The following is a 23,750-nucleotide window of genomic DNA, read 5'->3' as shown; positions in this document are numbered from 1 at the left end:
TTGGTTACCATGGGGATGATGGTGACTCAAAACCTCCCCCCTACTCCTTCCCTTACTGGAAGCCATCTGCGGAACTTACTTCTCGGAACTTATGTCTCGGCTGCCAGTAACTAGCTCCAGTTCCTCTTTTCTGTTAACACGTCAGCTTTTCTGAGAATTCATTCCTTTTTAAATCATGTCTTTTAGAATCACCTCAATCATATTCAGTCATTTCATTACAACTCTTTTTCACATAAAAACAATTCATATGATCATATACAACATTTTTCATTCCTTATTATTCATTTAATATCTTATCACATCTTAATCATTTTCAGTTGTTTTTATCATCAGCTCTTCTGGCCTCGCTTGCGACATCACTAACTTCCTCTTTCTCTGACTCTGCACTAAAAACAACTTCTTTCAGTTCCTCTTTCTTCTGACTGCCATGAAAAACAACTTTAGTTCCTCTTTCTCTGTAACTGCACCCTTTATGAAAAACAACTCATATAATCATTAATTTTACTTATTTGTAACATACATTTTCTAATCAACTCTTACTGTTATTACATTAATAGTTCATTTAATCATACTTATGTTGGAATCATTCTTAGATATTACTTTTAACACATTAATACTTCATTTGATCATACTTTGTCATTTTAGAATCATCTTAGACATATTCCATCGTCTTCACCACTGAGTTCATTCCATGGGCCTCCCCATCTGCAATGGAAAAGTCCGGTATGACCTCACTTACTCCAGGAAAGTACCAAACACTGTTCAGTTTATTCCAACGTGTGTATTAATCCAATGGCACGTATTATATTCCAAGATGAAAACAAGCTGAAAGCAAGCTTAAAGTCATCTTTCTTGACAAGTGAATAAAATTGGTCCTAGCACAGAACCTTGTGGAACTCCATAATTAACCTTAGTCTGTGAAGAAGATTCCCCATTTACATGAACAAATTGTAATCTATTAGATAAATATGATTCAAACCACCGCAACGCAGTGCCTTTAAAACCTATGGCATGCTCTAATCTCTGTAATAAAATTTTATGGTCAACAGTATCAAAAGCAGCACTGAGGTCTAACAGAACAAGCACAGAGATGAGTCCACTGTCCGAGGCCATAAGAAGATCATTTGTAACCTTCACTAATGCTGTTTCTGTACTATGATGAATTCTAAAACCTGACTGAAACTCTTCAAATAGACCATTCCTCTGCAGATGATCAGTTAGCTGTTTTACAACTACCCTTTCAAGAATTTTTGAGAGAAAAGGAAGGTTGGAGATTGGCCTATAATTAGCTAAGATAGCTGGGTCAAGTGATGGCTTTTTAAGTAATGGTTTAATTACTGCCACCTTAAAAGCCTGTGGTACATAGCCAACTAATAAAGATAGATTGATCATATTTAAGATCGAAGCATTAAATAATGGTAGGGCTTCCTTGAGCAGCCTGGTAGGAATGGGGTCTAATAGACATGTTGATAGTTTGGATGAAGTAACTAATGAAAATAACTCAGACAGAACAATCTGAGAGAAAGAGTCTAACCAAATACCGGCATCACTGAAAGCAGCCAAAGATAACGATACGTCTTTGGGATGGTTATGAGTAATTTTTTCTCTAATAGTTAAAATTTTATTAGCAAAGAAAGTCATGAAGTCATTACTAGTTAAAGTTAAAGGAATACTCAGCTCAATAGAGCTCTGACTCTTTGTCAGCCTGGCTACAGTGCTGAAAAGAAACCTGGGGTTGTTCTTATTTTCTTCAATTAGTGATGAGTAGTAAGATGTCCTAGCTTTATGGAGGGCTTTTTTATAGAGCAACAGACTCTTTTTCCAGGCTAAGTGAAGATCTTCTAAATTAGTGAGATGCCATTTCCTCTCCAACTTACGGGTTATCTGCTTTTAGCTGTGAGTTTGTGAGTTATACCACGGAGTCAGGCACTTCTGATTTAAAGCTCTCTTTTTCAGAGGAGCTACAGCATCCAAAGTTGTCTTCAATGAGGATGTAAAACTATTGACGAGATACTCTATCTCACTTACAGAGTTTAGGTAGCTACTCTGCACTGTGTTGGTATATGGCATTAGAGAACATAAAGAAGGAATCATATCCTTAAACCTAGTTACAGCGCTTTCTGAAAGACTTCTAGTGTAATGAAACTTATTCCCCACTGCTGGGTAGTCCATCAGAGTAAAGGTAAATGTTATTAAGAAATGATCAGACAGAAGGGAGTTTTCAGGGAATACTGTTAAGTCTTCAATTTCCATACCATAAGTCAGAACAAGATCTAAGATATGATTAAAGTGGTGGGTGGACTCATTTACATTTTGAGCAAAGCCAATTGAGTCTAATAATAGATTAAATGCATTAAATGCAGTGTTGAGGCTGTCATTCTCAGCATCTGTGTGGATGTTAAAATCGCCCACTATAATTATCTTATCTGAGCTAAGCACTAAGTCAGACAAAAGGTCTCAAAACTATTATGTTCAAACTGCTTTTTTAGCAATCCTGTGAATCCCTAAACTAGTATTTAGTTGTATAACCACAGTTTTTCATGATTTCTTCACATCTGCAAGGCATTAATTTTGTTTGGTTTGGAACCAAGATTTTGCTCGGTTACTAGTGTGCTTGGGGTCATTGTCTTGTTGAAACACCCATTTCAAGGGCATGTCCTCTTCAGCATAAGGCAACATGACCTCTTCAAGTATTTTGACATATCCAAACTGATCCATGATACCTGGTATGTGATATATAGGCCCAACACCATAGTAGGAGAAACATGCCCATATCATAATGCTTGCACCACCATGCTTCACTGTCTTCACTGTGAACTGTGGCTTGAATTCAGAGTTTGGGGGTCGTCTCACCAACTGTCTGCGGCCCTTGGACCCAAAAAGAAAAATTTTACTCTCATCAGTCCACAAAATATTCTTCCATTTCTCTTTAGGCCATTTGATGTGTTCTTTGGCAAATTGTAACCTCTTCTTCACATGTCTTTTATTTAACAGAGGGACTTTGCGGGGGATTCTTGCAAATAAATTAGCTTCACACAGGCGTCTTCTAACTGTCACAGCACTTACAGGTAACTCCAGACTGTCTTTGATCATCCTGGAGCTGATCAATGGGTGAGCCTTTGCCACTCTGGTTATTCCTCTATCCATTTTGATGGTTGTTTTCCGTTTTCTTCCACACGTTTCTGTTTTTTTTTTTTTTGTCCATTTTAAAGCATTGGAGATCATTGTAGATGAACAGCCTATAATTTTTTGCACCTGCGTATAAGTTTTCCCCTCTCCAATCAACTTTTTAATCAAACTACGCTGTTCTTCTGAACAATGTCTTGAACGTCCCATTTTCATCAGGCTTTCAAAGAGAAAAGCATGTTCAACAGGTGCTGGCTTCATCCTTAAATAGAGGACACCTGATTCACACCTGTTTGTTCCACAAAATTGACGAACTCACTGACTGTATGCCACACTACTATTTATTGTGAACACCCCCTTTTCTACTTTTTTTACTAATAGCCCAATTTCATAGCCTTAAGAGTGTGCATATCATGAATGATTGGTCTTGTTGGATTTGTGAGACTCTGCTGAATCTACTGGTACCTTGTTTCCCATGTAACAATAAGAAATATACTCAAAACCTGGATTAATCTTTTTAGTCACATAGCACTACTATTATTCTGAACACTACTGTATATTGGTCAGTGGAAGTAATTAATTGTGTTTGCCCATTGTATTCCTGTGAAAATATTTAGACTCATACATGGCTGGTAGGTTGTCTGTTTCCCCTCTCTGAGAAGGAATTTCTCCCCAAATATGCACCAAACCATGTTTCTTATTCATCACACTGTGTGTCACATTAGATCTGAGTTCCCTTCCTCCTGCATTAACTATATTTTCTGCTTGTGTGATACTCCCAGGTTACATTCTGGTTTTTGGAAGGGATCAAATTTCATGCAGCTTCAGCGTGAATGGTGTAATATGATATAAAAGCTGAGCATGAAGTTATAAAGTCTGTATGTGCTGTAATATTAAACTAATAATTGGCAGTTTTGCAAGGTCTTCCTGTATAATCCAGAGTGCAGCTCACCAAATATGTGAGAAAATAACACGATCATTTAATGCAGGAAGGAGGTTATTTAGTATGTACAGTACACGTGTGTCAAAAGATAACAATTGTGCTTCAGATAAAAGCATGTTTCCAAACTCTAAAACAAACAAACATCAACAGCTAGAAAGCACCCAGAGAGTGGATACCTCCACCATATTATTTAAACTTTCTGGATATATGTTCCAGAGCAAATTCCAAATAAAATCCATCATTTTCTATGACATTATCCATCTGTTCACCAAATTTCATCAAAATCCTGTCACATTCTTTTTGGGTTAAATGTTTCTGTGTGCCAAACATTCATCTGGGTTTCAGTTTTAGAATTTAATCCAGATCACGTCCAAAATTGACTCATTTCTCAGAACACCGTCTATCTGCTCACCAGATGTCTTGAAATCCATTCTTTATTTTTTTAGTTATCCTGCTGACAGTCAAACAAACAAACACTGCTGAAAACGTCACCCCTTGGTCAAACACATGCATGCGTGCACACACACAATTGGGAAGTCAAATTCATGGCTCTGATCTCAAAACCTTTTGCACAATTTTATAGTAAATAAGTGAACTTGCTTTCTATAGAAAATAGCACAGTGCATTGTTTTTAAAATTATTGTTATGATTTAAAAATGCCACAGGATCACATTTCACCAGAGCATTATTGCTCCGATACACACAAATGAAAATCTGTTGGTTTTTACCCGAAGCCATCGGGTATTGTGAAGGGCTTTGCGTCCGTCCATCCATCCTTCTGTCTGTGCTCAGCATAAGTCCAGTCTTATTACTGCCAGGGTCTTCAAATTCAGAGATGGCTAACATTGACCTATTTTAAGAGGTCAAAAGGTCACATATTTTCTATTTTTATGTTATGAATCATGCAAATCTTGGTGGTGGTGGGGGGGGGGGGGGGGGGGCACCACAACGTCACTGGCTGACAGCTGCATTTCTGTGTAAATCTAACATTTTTCTCATATATTATGTAAAAGCGACAAATAAACACTTCTAAAACTGAAGATGCTATTTTTGTAACCTGATAACACCTCTGGAGTGATTTACCAGACATCTTGTTGTGAAAGTGTAGGAACACGGACCCACAACAGGGGGTGTAAATGAACGGGCAATGGATAAGCCAAACAGTAACAATTTAATGTTGTAAATTGTGCACAACGGAATACAGACAATAACAAGTTTGGAACTACAGTCAATTACACATTGGGTGACGTGTGGGCAGGCTCGAGGATAGGAGACGCCCGTCCAGAACCGAGCCGGATCCCACACGGCCCTCACCGCCAACGGATCTGAAGAACACCGGAGCCGCCAAGTCCTGAGTCCCCAGGTGGCCACCATCTCCAGCTGTCAGACCTGGCACTGCTGGCAGAGAACAAAAACAGCACAGGTGAATGTGTGAGTATGCACACTCAGTAATCCCACAGTCTGTGTTCTTTTGGGAGGGAGCACCTCCACCTCCAATCACACACTCATGCAGCTCCTGTTTAACCACTTATCTGGTTGGGGTGTGAGGCGAAGCCGTCGCTAATCACACCAAATGCCAATCCAGCAGATAAGGAAACACCACAGGAAAATGGCTGCAAAAGAGATCAGACTATGACTCAGTTTAAATTCAGCAGAGAATATTACCTCCAAGGTAGCTGATTTCTTGGCGGGGAGGTGGAGTTGCAGTCCGGCCTTTATGGTGGTGGTGATGTGATTGAGTGACAGCTGGTGCTGATGACGAGTGACAGCTGTCACTCCAGGTTGCTATGATGCCCTCTCCTGCTTGAAGCCTGCACTTCAAGCAGGGCGCCATCTGGTGGTGGTGGGCCAGCAGTACCTCCTCTTCAGCGGCCCACACAACACATCTCACAGATGTCAGAGTGGTGACATCACTGGCTGGTCTCTCTGGTTGGTAATTTCACTGCATTTCTGTGTAAATCGAATATTTCTCATATATTATGTAAAAGATAATGAGAAATAAACACTTCCAATAACTGAAAACGTTGTTTTTTTAAAACTGATGACACCTCTGGAGTGATTTACAAGACATCTTGCAGACGTCAGTGTGCACACGTATCACATGTGGTCAAAAGTAACTTCTGCTCTTTTCAAAAGCTCATGTATACGCAGACAGACGACCTCCTGCAGACGCCGTTAAAAAGTAAAGTATTGTTTATGATTGATTAAGTTTATTCTGCAACAACAATAAAAACACAGAGGTGAATGTGTCAATGATACACGGATAACACAATAAAGCATAAACGCTTATTTTCATTGTGGTCCTCAAATTATCACGTGACAAAAAAGAGGGGCTTGATTGAAAATGAACTTGTAGAAATTGTAAATAAGACAACAGGATCTTAATAATCAATATAAACAACTATATATATATAGCTTCACTTTTTCCACATTTAGTTTTATTAAAGTAGACCTGCATTGAAATAAATGTGGTCAGATCTCAGAAAGAAATAGCTGATATGTATTTATAAGACGCTTATGAATGTAGTAAAGTAAATCTGCAAGCCCAAATTTGTAATTCAGCAGAGAAATCTTCATTTAAAAATGACAAATTTGCAGCTAAAATTTGGCCCTCAGCGAAAACTGTTTGTACATCCGGGACATTGCAGTGACATCCGGCACAAGACGGAGCGCTCCCGCCTTCAGTCCGATCCCGCATTGAAATTGATTTTATCTGTTAGTAATGTTACTGTTATACACATCCTGGTTTCAACATCCAAAAGTAAGCAGCAATGAATGTGAGATACAGCTCTGCATGCTCAGATCAGCGGCGACATCGAGAGCGGGTGACGTTCTTCCCCGACGCCTCGCTCTCTGCATCCGACGCACTTACTGAGTCTGCAGGCTCGGTAAACGCCGCAGCGGGCCACTCACATCGCCCCCCCTGTCTGCTGTGCACCACCTCCCTGTCTACTGAATGGAGGTGCAGCCAACTTGGCAAAAGTCCAGAGACTACGCTCGCTGTTTTAATGTGAAGCGGCCGGTGACACATGTTGCTCGCAAGGACACATTTCTTGCGGCAAAATCCGCAGCGCTGCACGTCTCAGTAATCGAAGCCGCAGAGCTCCATGGCCGCTGAGAGAGGTTTATACATTTTTAATGACTTGAATTCTTTGCGGGTCCTGCCTCCATACCCCGCGACGGTAACACCGGAGGCGAAAGACAGTAGATTTTCAATGCAACACCACTCAATCAAACAGGCATATGAAAAAGTCCCCCAAAATAATTTTCAAGCACAAATAAAAGAAATGTGTACTCACCAAACGTACCGCAAGACAATATGAAGTTTTAAAAAAAGTAGATCCTTCCGTATAAGACAAGAAAAAGATGCAAACTGACGTAAATCCACAAATTACAGTTGGCGCGCACAATGCATGCTGGGAGAGGGTCTTCTCTGTGATGTCTCGGTAGCGTCCCGGATGTGATGACAGTTTTGCGGAGGGCTAAATTGTAGCTGTAAATTTGTCATTTTTAAACAAAGATTTCTCCGTTGAATGACAGATCTGGGCTTGCAGATTTACTTTACTACATTCAGAAGGATCTTGTGTAAATATAAGTCATTTTTTGGTCCAAAGATCTGACTGCATTTATTTCAATGCAGGTCTACTTTAAGACAATGCTCATATGCCCGAAGGTATTTTAGCATTGGGTTATATTATTATAATCTTAAGACCACTTTCAGCCACTGATGCTCTGATGAAGGCAAACTGTAAACCAGCATGTGCAGGCACTAAATGCATGATGTGCTTTTTGACATACTCGCTGTATATTTTTGAATTTGGAGGTGATTTTGTGTCAAAGAAGCTGTTCACACAATATGTTTCCATTATCAATCAACAGACACGCGCCCTGCAGGCAAATCACAGGATGACAGACCAATCAGTTAACTGATATCACACACTTTTATAAGTGGTCAGCTATGAGTTAAAGTCATTTAATTTCACCAAAATTATTTTCACAGTTTTCTCGATAACACACACACACACACACACACACACACACAAACAGAAAGTTCTGATTGATTTTGTATGCAAAATCAGCGTTGATTAGAGTTTGAGGCACAACCAAGATCATCTTTAACATTATTTTTAAATTCTGCCTTTGATTACAGCGTCCTCACCTGCACATCAGCTCTGTTAAAGACAAACAGTAACAGAGAACTACTGAACCTTGGTAGAAGTATTTCCACTGTCTCTGTCACTGATTCTTCATTGTTTTTGGATGCAGTAATATGTCAATAACTAGAACTCCATTTGTGCTCTAGAGGGCAGCAACAAACTAAAATGTGTCAGTAATCTCAGACCACTTATTTAAGTCACTGCATGATTAGCTATTAGTATTTTAATTAATAAATAATAATTCTTTTGCAGGTAAAAGATGAAGATAAAATAAAAGGCACCAAAAGCAAGGTACCTCAGCCATAAAGTGTTTGAATGCAACAGTACTGAATGTAACTATAACTTGCTTGAAAGAGTACTTATATTTTTCGTTCTTACTTGTGGTTTACATTGTAAGATTATGCCTGAAGAGAGAGAGAGAGAGAGAGAGAGAGAGAGAGAGAGAGTTACTATACGAGTATGTAAAAAAAATGAATGAATAAATAAATAGCTATGATATATGAAAAACTGTATAACTGGATGCTATATCAGGTAAAATTATTCTGACAGATGCACCTTTGCATTAAGTAATTGCATAAAACTCTGGTAGGCCTGTATCATAGTCCTGTGACTGGTGTCCAGATTTGGAATTGGCAATGATGTGATGTGTTGTATAATGATGGCGTAATACAAACAGTTCCAGGAATAGAAAGGGCTCACATTCAAAGGTCATTAATCTACAATGTACAAATGACCAACACAAGTACTTAATAAAAAGTATTAATTAAACTGAGCAGCTTTATTTACATCATTGCTTCACTTTTTCCACATTTTGTTATGTTACAGCCTTATTCCAAAATGGAGTAAATTATTTTTTTAACCTCAAAATTTTATTCACAATACCCCATAATGACAACATAAAAGTTTTTTTTTTTTAAGTTTTTTCTCTTTGCATCACCTCTTAAGTTCCATCAGGTTGGATGGGGAGCGTCGGTGCACAGCCATTTTCAGGTACTTCCAGAGGTGATCAATCATATTCAGGTCTGGGCTCTGGCTGGGCCACTCAAAGACAAGTTGTCGTAAAGCCAATCCTTTGATATCTTGGATGTGTGCTTAGGGTCATTGTCCTACTCTGAGGTCAAGAGCACTTTGGAGCAGGATTTCATCCAGGATGTCTCTGTACATTGCTGCATTCATCTTTCCCTCAATCCTGACTAATCTCACAGTTCCTGCCGCTGCTCCACAGCATGATGCTGCCACCACCACGAGTCACTGTAGGGATGGTGCCTGGTTTCCTCCAAACATGACACCTGGCATTCACGGCAAGAGTTCAATCTTTGTCTCATCAGACCAGAGAATTTTGTTGCTCATGGTCTGAGAGTCCTTCAGGTGCCTTTTGGCAAACTCCAGGTGGGCTGCCATGTGCCTTTTACTAAGGAGTGGCTTCTGTCTGGCCACTCTACCATACAGGCCTGATTGGTGGATTGCTGCAAAGATGGCTGTCCAACTGGGAGGTTCTCCTCTCTCCATAGAGGAATACAGGAGCTCTGACAGAGTGACCTGTTCCAGGTTCTTGGTCACCTCCCTGACTAAGACCCTTCTACACTAATCGCTCAGTTAAGAAGGGCTGCCAGCTCTAGGAAAAGTCCTGGTGGGTCTGAACTTCTTCAATTTATGGATGATGGAGGCCACTGTGCTCATTGGGACCTTCAAAGCAGCAGAAATGTTTCTGTACCCTTCCCCAGATTTGTGCCTTGAGACAATCCTGTCTTGAAGGTCTACAGACAATTCCTTTGACTTCATGTTCGGTTTGTGCTCTGGCATGCACTGTCAACTGCGGGACCTTATATATGTAGACAGGTGTGTGCCTTTCCAAATCATGTCCAATCAACTGAATTTACCCCAGGTGGACTTCAGTTAAGCTGTAGAAACATCTCAAGGATGATCAGTGGAAACAGGACCCACCTGAGCTCAATTCTGAGCTTCATGGCAAAGGCTGTAAATTCTTATGTACATGTGATTTCTTTTAATTGTTTGCTTTTAATTGTTAATAAATTTGCAAAAATCTAAAAACAAACAAACAAAAAAGTTGTTTCACATTGTCATTATGGGGTATTGTGTGTAGAAGTTTGATGAAAAAATAAATTTCATCCATTTTGGAATAACGCTGTAACATAAAATGTGGAAAGTGAAGCATTGTGAATACTTTCTGGGTACACTGTACCTTGTGCAATAGCGCCCCCCACATGTACAGTGGCAATACAGCACGCCGCCCACCCGCACTTAACTTGTAGCAACATCAAAAAAGTGAGTTACCTGGTGCAGATATACTTTAACTGGAACATTGTATGTTATTTTTCTGTTTCTAACTTGTGTCCACTGTCTTTTAGGCCTTATCCAGCATAGCTCGGGTCTTGGAGCCTGCACTGGTTTTGTAGCTTGACACATCCACCAGACTTGTGCCCCTGGGTCTTGATTGGCAGCCACCCAGACAGACAACTGGTCCATCCATATGTCCTGAAGCAACCCATGTATCTGCAACAGTTGGTGATATATGGACCTCACCTTAGTCTTTTCAAGTTGCTGGGGTCCTCAGCATTGAGACATGAGTGGGCTGGATTATATTCAGGGAAGTCCTAAATCTAAATATTCTCATAATGTAAATCAAATGGTAAATGGACCACATTTATGAAGTGCTTTCATAGTCATTATAATGTAAGTAATATGCTGCATCTACACCTCCTTAAATGCTCACTTGACCCAAAAGCCACTCCGGTGGCATCCAAGGATGTCCTGGTAGAGACCTACTATTTTCCCCCATTACCACTAACTAGAACAAGTGAGTATAAAAAAATCAATGGATGGATGGATGGATGGATGGATGGATGGACCCACTGTAGTTCCAAAGACATCCCCTCAATGCTTCAGTTGACTGACTAGAATCCAAGTCTCACAACCAGTCAGTTAGACTGGAAGCAACACAATCCTGAAGACCAGGGGCCTCATGTAGAAAGACTTGTGTGGATTTCCTACTGAAACATGGCATACGCTAAAACCCAGAAACTGGAGTAAGTAGAAAAAATGCAGATGTATCAATTTGACCAGTTAATGCTTAGCATAGGCTTGCATGTCATACAGCACACTGACAAAGTGAGGAACCTTGGGGTGATTTTTGATCCTACGTTGTCCTTTGACCTCCACATGAGCAATAATACAAGGACTGCTTTCTTCCACCTGTGAAATATAGCAACGATTCACCCCATCCTGTCTATGGCTGATGCTGAGACCCTCATTTGTGCATTTGTTTCTTCCAGATTGAATTATTGTAATGTCCTATTTTTCAGGGTTACCGCAGTCCAGCATTAGGGGTCTCCAGCTGGTCCAGAATGCTGCTGCCAGACATTTAACACTAAGCAGAAGGTTTGACCATGTTACCCCGATTCTGGCATCTCTTCATTGGCTTCTTGTCTCTGTGAGAGCGGACTGTAAGGTTTTGCTGCTGACCTACAAAATTGTTCATGGATTGGTGCCCTGCTACCTGGCCAATTTGGTGAAACCCTACATACCGGCCCGGGCTCTGCGTTCGCAGGATGCGGGACAACTTTGTGTTCCTCAGGTGAATAAAAACTCTGCGGGCCACAGAGCTTTCTCTTATTGTGCCCCTGTTTTGTGGAATGATCTCCATCCATCAATAAAACAGATTCTGCAGAGACATTCAACTCCAGACTTCCGCATTTATTTTCCATTTCGTATGGCTAGCATACTGGCATAGCATGGTACTACGCTTCCTACCCTTTTAAATTCATTTCATTAGTAAACGGAGCGGGCCACGGCCTCAACTTTATCTAAATTCTGGGTCTGTTAGTGAAGCTTTGGGCTCGCGGCCGGCGATCACCTTGTATTTTCTCTGCTTTCCTGTAGCTTAATGCTAATGAATTTTACCTTAGGTGTAGTTTTTCTGTCCGACTGTTTCTGCTTTTTTTCTCTCTGTCCAAGGTGCGGATGACATCATGATGTCATGTGCTGGATTTGACGACTGCATAAATTCTGAAATGGACGTGGAACTGACTCTGCCACGGGAACAGGCCCACTGAATGGCATGATGGATGACCCCTGCCTGTGACTGGACACCTGCCTGGACTTCTCATCAAATTCTTCTTTTGTTGTTATTTTTTGTCTTATAAAACTTTACAAAATCTTGTAACTGTTAGAATGGCTAAAGCGGTGGGTCACCCCTTTGAGTCTGGTCTGCTTGAGATATCTTCCTCATTATCATCAGAGGGAGTTTTTCCTTACCACTGTCACCTGTGTGCTTGCTCTAGGGGTTGGTAAGGTTAGACCTTACTTGTGTGAAGCGCCTTACGGTAGCTTTGTTGTTATTTAGTGCTATCTAAACTAAATAAAGTGAAATTGTATCAAAGTGTGCATATGCATGGATACAAGCATGTTCCATTTGTACATCCCAATCAACATCCCAACAGCATACATGCACACGTACCAAACTCCTCCCTGTCCATGCCCCTATTTAAATATAATTTAAATAGGCCCTGGAACCTGGGGATTCCCCTCTCTATCATCAAGCAAAAAACAAAAACATTAATAACAATAACAAAAAACATATTTGAATGCGCACATGCCCAAATGTGCCCGTGCTGGTTTTGTTCAGAACAATTACACAAATAAACTATGCACACACTAAGCAGCCACCATCGCACACTGTGTCAGTCCCTAGCCTGTTCCCCACCCAACCCAATGCATTTTGCATCACATATGATTTGTACATTGATGGAATAAAATTGTTTCCTATTAACAAAAACAAATTCATCATGTGACGGTGCCTTTATAGCAATATGTGTGCATTCAATAACTTCAATACATTAGGGAAACCGCTGCAAATTGCACTTTAATGTTGGAATGTGATGTACCTGGATGACATTCGGATGATTGCATTCCACACAGAGAGATATTAAACGTGCACCTGACTGTGCATCACTGGATGAGTTCCGCTACATTGCCTACAAAATGGCATTCAGCAGAACATCACTGTCCTCTTCCTTCCAACTCACAAGTTTGCCTCCAACAAGAGCAGCAGCCAAGCAGCATTCATTCATAACATATCTCACTGTTCAAGAATGGATGGGAAGGCCCTTGCAGCCAACAGCCTGGGGATGGAAACTGGATGGCATCCTGACTCCATTTGAAACTGACCGTACCATTGCTCCAGATACTCTGCTTAACATGATCTCCTGTGGTTGCAAAGCAGATGGCTGTGGAGCATCATGTGGCTGCAGGAAGATGGGAGTGCACTGGTCTGCCTTGTGTATTAAGTGCAGTGGTCAAACTTGCAACAATGTAGCACCAATGTCATCCTTCCTTGAAGATGAAGAAGACACTGACAGTCCCGAAACTGGCAATGAAGATGATGCATGAGGATCATCACTGCAATTGATTTATTGATTTATTGGTGAAAAACTTAAAATTTTAGGGTTAAGATTACAAGCTAAGCATTTCAACTTACAATTAAGGTAGCAGCTAAGTCTTGCCTGTTGTCACCATTGTGACAAGCTTTTAATATCCAATGTTGCATTTGTTCGGGTTAGCAAAAATACACCATTTGCTCTTTCTATAGCTAATAAGGCCATAAAATCATTTTTAATCTTTAAAATACCATAAGCATTGAACTCCCCACCCCAATAAACATATATTTTGACACATTATTTGTATGTCTGTCATGACTGGGGATTGAAATATGACAAAATCTAAAATCGGCAGCCATCTTGGACACCATCTAGAATTTGTCAAAACCCTCGCAGGGGATTCTTGGGGACTTTTGATATGTTAATAGGGAAGGTCTTCTGAGACTTCCCTGAAAATTTCAGCTTGTTATAAATTTATTTAGGGTGAAAACCTAATACTCCTGGACGACAAATTCATGAGGTAGGTTTGATTTTCAACATGTCCTCTTGACTACATCTACATCCCCCACAGTGCAAGTGATACTCGTCGTCTGAGTATCAGAAACCTTTCATTCGACAGAAAAGGCATCCCAATGGTACCCAAGGATCCTCCACATTATAGCATTGACTAGAAATTGGATTTCCAATGTCAAGATTCTTGATTGCCAAAAATTCTACAACTGGTTATAATTCTCTGTGCACAGTTTTGGACATGCATTTACATACACCTTGGACAAAAGTCAAAGTCAAAGTGAACTTTATTGTCATTCAGACCCTCAGTTGGAAGTGTACAGCTGAAAGAAATTGTGTTTATCTGACCTCACTTGCAACATAGACAACATTAAGTAAAAACAGGGAAAAAATAAATAAAAGGATCACATACCTATGGGCCTGAAGACAAGTAACAATAAAAAAAAATATTGCATGCTGCTTCCACAGTAGTTGCATTTACTGCACAGTGGCAAGAAATGTAAACTTGACAGCTGGATGGTGATAAAGTAATGGGGTAATCAAGTGATGAGTAACATTGCATTAGTGCACAAAAAAGTTCTGCATTTGTGAAGTTCTGCATTTGTGTGTGTGTGTGTGTGTGTGTGTGTGTGTGTGTGTGTGTGTGTGTGTGTGTGTGTGTGTGTGTGTGTGGTGTGTGTGTGTGTGTGTGTGTGTGTGCGTGTGTGTGTGTTTGTGTTTGTTCAGGAGTTCAACAACTCCATTTCGACAGAAAAATTGTATGTTTGTTCGAGGAAGTTGAGGAATCTGATGGCCTATTGGAATAAGCTCTTTCCGAGTCTGGCAGTCTTGCACCACGTCTGCTGGAGGACAGATGATTGAAGAGTCCATGAATTGGGTAGATGGGATCTCTCACTATCTCTGTGGCCCTGTTAAGGCAGTGTGCCAGGTCTAGGTCCTGTATAGGTGGGAGGGAGGATCTGATGAAACATTCATCTGTATCAAAAGGCCTAACTACCCAACTGAAGAACCAGTGCCTCCTTTGCTTGAAGAAGAATTAAGTCCTACAACAGGCCCTGATGTACCGGTGTTCATCTCCAGATTTCTTAGCATCAAGCAGATGGGAGTCTACAACTCCGCAGCCAAAGCTAGTACCCATTTAGAAGTATCTTTTGTAAGGACATAGGCAGGCAGCACGAGCAGGATTTAAACCCTGGTCTACATATTGGCAGGCCAGCTCCTTATCCACTCTATCTGCTCTACAGCAGGGAAGAAAATCTAAAGAATTAAGGCAAGACTGCTTGAGAACAACTGTGGACCTCCACAAGTCCAGATCCTCCTTAGGATCCATCTCAAAAAGATCCACGGTTCCTCTTCATGGTAGATTGAGCAATTGAACAGATGTACCTAATGAAGTGGCCGGTGAGTGTAAACCTGCATTCCATCCAGATGGGTTTGGGGCCATAGCCCAAGGACTGTGTATGCTAGCCAGTAGTAATGGTTTACTGGTAATTCTTAACCAGCCAAATCATAATCAATGTTTTTAAAATACTAGGGGAAGCCGAGGCACAGTGGATCAGAAATGTTGTTTTGTGGCAGCATAAACACATTATGCATAGGTTTAGGTCATTCTATTGTGGATTTAATACAGCAAGTTATTGTTTATAAGCATGTGTTATTTATTTCTCCCCAAGTGTAATTTATAGGTGTTGAAAATCGATTTTAAATTTTTTTATTCACTGTGCCCCGTGAATCAGTGTTCAGGGCACAGCGAATCGACTTAGAATATAATGAAAAAACACATGATTATAAAGATTTCTTCAAAATTATTAAATATATGCTGATGCATATACAAACTATAATCCAGCAAACCAGCTACGTAATGTATGAGTGTCTTATATAGTGATATAAGTCCTTTAAAAACTATGATAAATACAACTGTCATAATTTCTGTTCAAATGTGAAAACAGTTGTTTATATACACAAATAATAAATATTTCATGGAAAAAATAAATGCATACACTTCAACAAGTAATATTTGTCATCCACTTGATACTGGGGCTTAGTAAATCACTTTCTAGACGGATTCACTGTGCCCTGGGTGCATGTGACACACATGAGTCATGTTATCAAATAGCTGATAGTCTGGAGAAGACATACATGCTCATCAGGTGGACGGGGTAGTCCTCTAACTAATAACAATTTTTTGGGCCACCTTTCCTCTGTTGTGAGAAATAAATACAAAGACACTGACATCCACAAAATTTACTTTTGATAGGAAAAAACTGACTTCACTTACCACTTTTTACCCTTAATGTATCCAAAAACAATACACTAATTTATAAGGGGGTGCCTTTATGCATAAAAATATGGCATAACTGCTGCAAATATATATGTAGTTTTGCAGACATAGCTATTGATTCACTGTGCCCCGGTTTCCCCTACTACTTGCACTTTATACCCTATTGGCTACTAGTGTGTGTGTGTGTGTGCGTGTGTGTGTGTGTGTGTGTGTGTGTGCGCGCGCGCGTGCGTGTGTGCTCAAACTGCAATGCTGGCCAATAGCAATGGTTTACTGATAATTCTTAACCGGCCAAAAAAATAATCAGTTTTTTTTTTAAATAGTACTTGCACTTTATACCCTATTGGCTACTACTCTACTGGACTAAAATGACTTCTTTTTCTTTTTGTGTACCCAAAGAAGCACATTGTGTTTGGTTATTGTAACCTTTGTTGTTTACTGAGTCCCTGATAAATTTATATTGTAAATCGAGATACGTACTGGCAAAACAAACTGAAGTTCGCCACTTCAGCCAACAGGGGACGCTGCGCGTTGTAAACAAGTTCGCCATGGGGCTGACTTTGTCTATGCTCCATTTTGTCTGTTTTTCTTGGAGGTTAGCGAATGCGTTCCTAATGGCTAGCTGCGGAATCGCCGCAGTTTAAATTCAAAAATTCCAATGTATTAATTTATAATTTTGTTTAGCTACTTTAATGCACTTCGCGGGAGTTATTACAACCGGATCGATGGCGGAGACGGAACCCCGTTGAAGTGCTTGCAGCCTGGCGTGTTGTGTATCGTTTTAGCTCGCCATGTAGCGGGGAGCTAGGTTAAGACGCAAACGTAGGTTTGGCGGTGTTGTCACTTTCAGACACAGAGACAGAAATGTTGACAGATGTTTCTTGGACACAGCTCAGCAATAAGCCATTTCAAGGGTAAATTCAAGCTTTTACCTAGAAATGCACCGTTACCTTAGCGGCTAGCACAGTGTGATTCAAATGTAAGCACGTACTTAACTCCTGTCGACTCACTGCTAACTAGTTGACCTAACTAGAATTATATTGTGTTTGTTGTATACTTCGGTATGCTGTATAGGTAATGAGAGTGTGCGTATATGTGCTTATAAAAAAAAAAAAAAAGCTGTCTCCTTAGCTGTAGCTAACCAAGGGCGGGCAGGGGCACGTTTGACATTTGTAGCAGCTCTCTCCGATCATGGAAATATTATTTTGTGCGCTAACCCTGTCCTCTGTCTGTCTTCCAATACATTAGAAGATGGATAAAGGTGGCGTAAAGAAGATAACCTACAGAAGAGATGACCATTTAGGTAAATTGGTCTACACTGACAGCCCGGAGGAGGTAGCTCCATTGAACGTAGCTCCTCGCAGTGCCATGTCCATCACCTCTTCCACCTCTAATGTTCTTCCATCCAGCCCATTAATGCAGCCAGGTGACATACCTAATGGTCTCAGCAACAGTCCTCTTCTTGAGGAGCTCAACTTCTCTGCCACCACTGGTCTGTTGCTGGAAGATAATGAGCCAAGGAGCCTGACCAAAGATCAGAAGGCTCAACAGCCGCAACCGTTATTTCTACACTCTCAGACACCTACCATGTTTGGACGCCAGACCATGGGGGGAAGTTTGCTCCAAATGGAGGTCAATATGGCAGACAGTGCCCGGTCCTCCATGGATACGCTTATTGGGGGATCAGACCCCAACCTTTTCTCTATGAAAGCAGAGGTGTTTTCCATGGACAAAGGAGACCAGGAACCTATTGACTTGGATCATGCATTCGAGCATATTGGTAAAGATGTTGATGTCAACCAGAAATTGTTTGGAGACAGCACACTTGACCTGCTCCAAGACTTTGAGCTCTGTGGATCCCCATCAGACTTTTATGTAGGTGATGATGCCTTCCTGTCAACTCTGGCAGAGGATTCTCTACTCGGAGATGTTTGCTCAGAGAGGGACACAAAGCCCACTGTGGTTGTGAACAGTAATGACAGTGGCATTGTCTCTGGTGCTCTCAATGGCAGCATTATGCCAAGTCCAGATCAGTCCAGCTCTAACATATCCACCTCTTTGCCTGTATTGGTGAAGAAAGAAAAGGATGCTGGATACCTTCAACTCTGTACCCCTGGGGTGATAAAACAGGAGAAGACATCTGCAGGTCAGAATTATTGCCAAATGAACAGTACTCCTTCCTCAGACAGACCCAGCCCTAGTCCCATCTCCATCTGTGGAGTCAGTACTTCAGGAGGACAAAGCTACCACTTTGGAGTCAGCACCAGCAGCAACAATGAAGCTCAGCAGCAGAAGGATCAGAAGCCAGTGTCCAGCCTGTATTCTCCAATAACAACCATTGGCACCATCTGGAGTAGAGGCCAGTGTGTCGGTGAAAATGGAGGAATGCAGAGGGCCAGTGGCACATTTTGCAGCTCTCCGCCTTATCCTACCAGCTTTCCCAGGTAAGACTAAGCCAGTAGTTCTCAATCTACACATTTTACATTTCACCCCCATGCCACAAGCTCAATAGCTTGTTTGGGGTGTACTCAGTCAATCAAGTGTTAAGACACCTGAATGTGTTAATTAGGTTTTGTCAGATCAGCGATGTAGCCTCAAAATATGATATTTCAAGGAAATTTGCGATAATATTTAAGACTTAAACCCCTTTCACATCGGGCCAATGTAGAGTTGCGTAATGAGGTGTACCGACTATGCCAAGCTTATGCAGCCCAACACCGAGATTATGCAACCCTATGTGGCAACCACTTCCACGAAATGGGCGGGAAAAAATGAAAGATGTTTAATCTTTTCCTGGACATTTGGTGTAGAGCACTGGACACAGTGTTCTGCGCAAGTCTATGCAACACTCCGCTACTGTATGTAAGTCTACGCAACACTGTGCTACTGTACACCATGCCTCCGCAACTGTATGCTACCCTATGCCAGTCTGGTGAAAAATCCTTTTAGGTTTTTTTAATAAGTACATACCTGCATTGCTAGAGTTTATTTATCCCGCTGGACTCTGCTGAACTTGCTGGCAGTGAAGCTTCAAAACCACACAAGAAGAAGAGGCGGGTCAAGCTTCCCTGTGCGCAGCATGCGCAGCACAATGCAACTCTACACAGGCCTGAATTGAAAGGGGCTGTAGAGGAAAAAATTCTTAATGATCAGTGGCTGACACACTGCTCTCACTTTCAGACATGAATAAGCTTTTGTTGTTGTGTGTGCTACAACATGAATGCAAATTGAAAATGCATTTAATGGAAACATATTAAAAATAGAGAATATGAGAATATTTAGCAGTAATTACACATTCATTGCAAAGATGATTGTTGGAATTTATAGTTCAGTGCAGTTGCAGGTAATTTGGTGGACAATGATCTGATGTTAGTAAGTCCAAAAGTAATGTTACTCCTGATTTTTTAAAGCAGAACATTGCTGTTAGTTAACTATATTGATTTTACAGCTATGAGATTCCTCTGTCTGAAGATTTTAAATCTGCAGGGGCCTGTGACCTCAGACCAGAGGTGCCCAACCTTTTTTGAACCAAGATCTACTTTTAAAGTTGACAGTGTATCGAGATCTACCAAGCCATATCAAACACCATAGCGTAGCCACAATATACAAGTGCACCAATATAATAACAGTTTTTGTTGTGATGTCTGCTTGGAAAACCTGATGTCCTGTGCACCAGCAACATTTCCAGGATTTTGTATTATGAACTCTTATAATTTGTGTCAGTAGCATGGCCCAAGCAGAGGGTCACTACTTTGAGTCTGGTTTGCTTGAGGTTTCTTCCTCAGAGGGAGTTTTTCCTTACCACTGTCGCCTGTGTGCTTGCTCTGGGGATTGGTAAGGTTAGACCTTAATTGTGTAAAGCACCATGAGGCAACTTTGTTGTGATTGGCGCTGTATAAATGAAAATAAAATGAAATAGAATTTTTTTGGCAGGTTTTAACAATAATAATGCATCATTGAAGTAAATGTGCATCGTGGAAAAGAATAAACCCACGTAGGCCAAGGACTGGCCTCAAGTTGAAAAAGTTGTTCACTACCTTAGTGGGACTTCTCACGCCAAGAGGAGGAAGCGGGTCTCTCATAGGCCAAACAGGAGGTGCTGAGTGCCGCTGTAAGCAGGCACTCATGCACTCTCTGTCTGCATTAGATTCCAGATTTGGACATTTTTGTCAGGTGTTACTCTGGATTTGAGCTCAATGTCATTTTTCAGTGTGATGATTCAGGTTGAAGTGAGTGATGCCACTTTGGACGATATACAGTCCACATCTACATTTACCCTAAATGGAAAACAAAAAACTGACAACAGGCTCTTTAGATGCAAAGTCAGTAAAGTGCCTGTCAAATTCTGTCAAGATGCTCTGCACATGATCATCATAACGTGCACTCTCAGGCTCCGCCCAGTCTGTGTCCTGCTGCTTAAGTTCTGTGTCCAAGTGTGGAAAGCTCTGCAAGTCGCACTTTTGCAACCTGCTTGATAGCACATGTAATTTTCTTTTAAAGTTGCTTTCAAATCCAAAAGCTGTGCATATTTTGGAGGTTGAACATGGTTTGAACGTTCCAGAAATTTACCTGTGTTGAGCCACCTAATGGCTTTGTGCAACAGCTGTGTGTCTCCTCCAACTGCGAACAGAATAAATGTGTTCTCATACTCCTGGCCCGAACAGAACACTGCAATCTTGTTCGCCACATTCATCACTCTTCATGCTTGCCGAGTTTTCAATTCCTGAGCTTTTTGGGCAAGCAGAGTAGATTTAGCCAGGTTAGCATTAGAAGTTAGCATTGTATTTCTTGTGAATTGTCTGAAATGCCGTTCCAAATTCCCTTTCTTCAGTAAAGCCACATTTACATTGCAGATAAGACAGATGGATTTGCCATTCGAATAAATGAAAAAATAATCCAGAATGAAAATTTTAATTTTTCCTTTATTATCCACCATGGAAGAAGAGCTCTTCTTCTTCTCTCACGTTTAACTGCAGCCGGCATCCTTGTTGATGCATTGCTACCACTTGCTGCATTAGTCTGTTATAGCAGCACTAAATCCTCTCAAGGATTTTTTTTATTTTTTTTTATTTTATTTTTCATGAGATCAACTGGAACTCAGCCCGCGATCGATTAACTGGTTGGGCACGCCAGCCTCAGACAAACAATATTGCAGACCACCAGGGCATTTGTGCTGGTATAAAATCCATCTTAGATGAGTGTCATTCTCACTACCAAGTCAGTTTTGCAGAGAGTGCAGCTGAGTGTTACATATGTGCACAAAGCAGAGCTTATTTATTTACCGTGGAGGATCTGTCACACTTTAAAATCAGAATCAGAGTTTAATCTATTGCTAAGTAAGTTCTCACATCCAAGGAATTTGATCTGGTGTCATTGGTGCATAAACAGCAATAAAAATAAAAGGAAAAATACTTGTGTTTGAAGTTAAGGAGTCAAATAGACAAAATGGGCAAACTATGTTTACTGTCAAATATAACAGTGGAAAGAGGCTGTGCAAGGCATACAGGTGTACTGTGCCTTTCAGTGCAGGGATGATCAATCTGTACTTTGTGGGAGTGGGCATGGGGGGGTCGGCAGGGTAAGTGGGGGTCTCTGTCATTATTTACAAGTCTAACTGCAGACGGAAAGAAGCTGTACAGTAAATTGATTTTATAGCCTTTCAGCATGCAGTCTACAGTCTTGGTGCACAGCACTTGTGTCCTCTGGCTACCGCTGGCTCCTTCTGCCCTCCGCCAGTAACACTGCAGCATGGTTGATGGGAGACAGAATTTTGCTCATTTCTGCACAATGACACCAATTAGTAACTGGCAGACATCTCAGAAGCAATCAGGCTTGACATTATAAATCAGGAGAGGAGATACCTGAAATCTCACAGATGCTTAAATCCTTACAAAGTAATTTCATGTCGGAAAAAATTACAGTTTGGCAAACTGCAAATTTAGCAATTTCCTTTACTGATATTGCAATTTTGAACAGTTTAACTTGATTCACTTAAAGTGTGCATCCTTTCACTTCATCTGCGAGGTGGAGAGCAGCCAGTGGACCAACCCACAGTGCAGTGTGTTTTTCAACATACACGATCACACTGTGTTGCTTTAAACACGCAAGAAGTCTCGTTAGTGTCTGTCTCGCTGTTTGATAGCCGGAGTCAATAACAACAGGCAGCTCTTTCTCTTAAAAGGCTTTATTTTACTCACTGTGCCCCTTTGTAAAGTTCCTGCCTCTACTGCTACATTGATTAGCTCCTTCCACCAGTTATACACATGCGTCACGTCTTCTGTTTTTTTGTATAAGCGTTACATTGCCATATACAGGCCTGGCATACGAGATCCTACCGCATTTTCAGTGGATGTTTGTTAAAACGGTTCACTGTTTATGGAACACTTTTTGAACAAGAAAAAGATTGCACCTGTTTCTGTGTGAACAATGCCTTAGTTTGGAATTTTAGATAAGATGTAAAGATGAAGTTGCAGGAAATGCCTTCCATTGGTATTTGAAAAAGGCTTCAAGCTGGAGCTGGAGTGTGTTTCTTGGAAAGCGTGCTGGCAGCGTTCCATCGGCGGTCACGTGATGCCGTGACGTCACAACGTGTAGAGTCCCATCTTTGTCTGTTAGATTGACAACAGGAACAGATAGACCTCAGCATGGACAGTGACGAGATCGAGAACTTTTCTGACTTCTCTTCAAGTGTGGATTATTTCTGTGAGGAAATCGAGACTGACTCGGATCCTGAGGATGTTGCAGCACTGATTAGATCCTACAGATTCGAGCCGTATCTTTCAGACGAACATTCAAACCAGGAGCATTCTGGCAGCGAAAATAATGCCAACGGTGTTTATGGCAGAGCCGAAGCAGAGGCAAGAGACGTGCCAATTCTGATGGATTTTGAAAGGCTGCAGAATATGGAATGGTAAGGGAGGCTTTGATTTTTGTTGCTGCTGTTTATAACACTATAATTATAACATTTTCAATTCTAGCGTCTGTTTACTGCCTTTGTTATTTTTCTGGAGCCGCAATAGTGTAGCTACTACTTACGGACCACCGTCATTACCTTCGGGTTTTTGCCGTTTTCGAGTGCCTGGCATTGCATTCATCTCAGTTTAGTTACGTTATTTTCATGAAAGAATAGGAAATAAACGGCAAAAGTTTTGAAAAAGATCGCCAAAAACAACAGAAAAAACCACTGCCATGTTTACTACGTATTGCACTGATATTTTTACAAGTTCCTGACCATTTCAAGATTATTGTGGACATATTATTTGGGGTTGACATTTTAGGTGTTCCTGTGAGCCGTGAGAACATGGATATGGTAGAGGAAAGTGTCTGCTGTCGGGAGC

General features: G+C 41.0%; 1 protein-coding gene across 2 annotated transcripts in view; it reads left to right on the top strand.

The window, feature by feature from the left end:
* Window positions 1–11,343: 11,343 nt before the first annotated feature.
* The window catches only part of nr3c1 (nuclear receptor subfamily 3, group C, member 1 (glucocorticoid receptor)), a 64,533-nt gene continuing 52,126 nt past the window's right edge, over window positions 11,344–23,750 (top strand). The window contains exons 1-3 of one of the 2 annotated variants that reach the window (XM_034181259.1): window positions 11,344–11,355; window positions 17,264–17,327; window positions 17,662–18,857. In XM_034181259.1, the coding sequence (XP_034037150.1) occupies window positions 17,665–18,857 (1,193 nt within the window). In that variant the 5' untranslated portion in view covers window positions 11,344–11,355; window positions 17,264–17,327; window positions 17,662–17,664. Of the gene's footprint in view, window positions 11,356–17,091; window positions 17,328–17,661; window positions 18,858–23,750 lie in introns of those variants that run through there. The other variant, XM_034181258.1, reaches the window with a different exon arrangement.

Source organism: Thalassophryne amazonica, chromosome 11 (assembly GCF_902500255.1).
Source record: "Thalassophryne amazonica chromosome 11, fThaAma1.1, whole genome shotgun sequence".
NCBI lineage: Eukaryota > Metazoa > Chordata > Actinopteri > Batrachoidiformes > Batrachoididae > Thalassophryne > Thalassophryne amazonica.
Note: the sequence above shows the minus strand (reverse complement) of the source record. Positions and strands in the feature narration are given on the sequence as shown.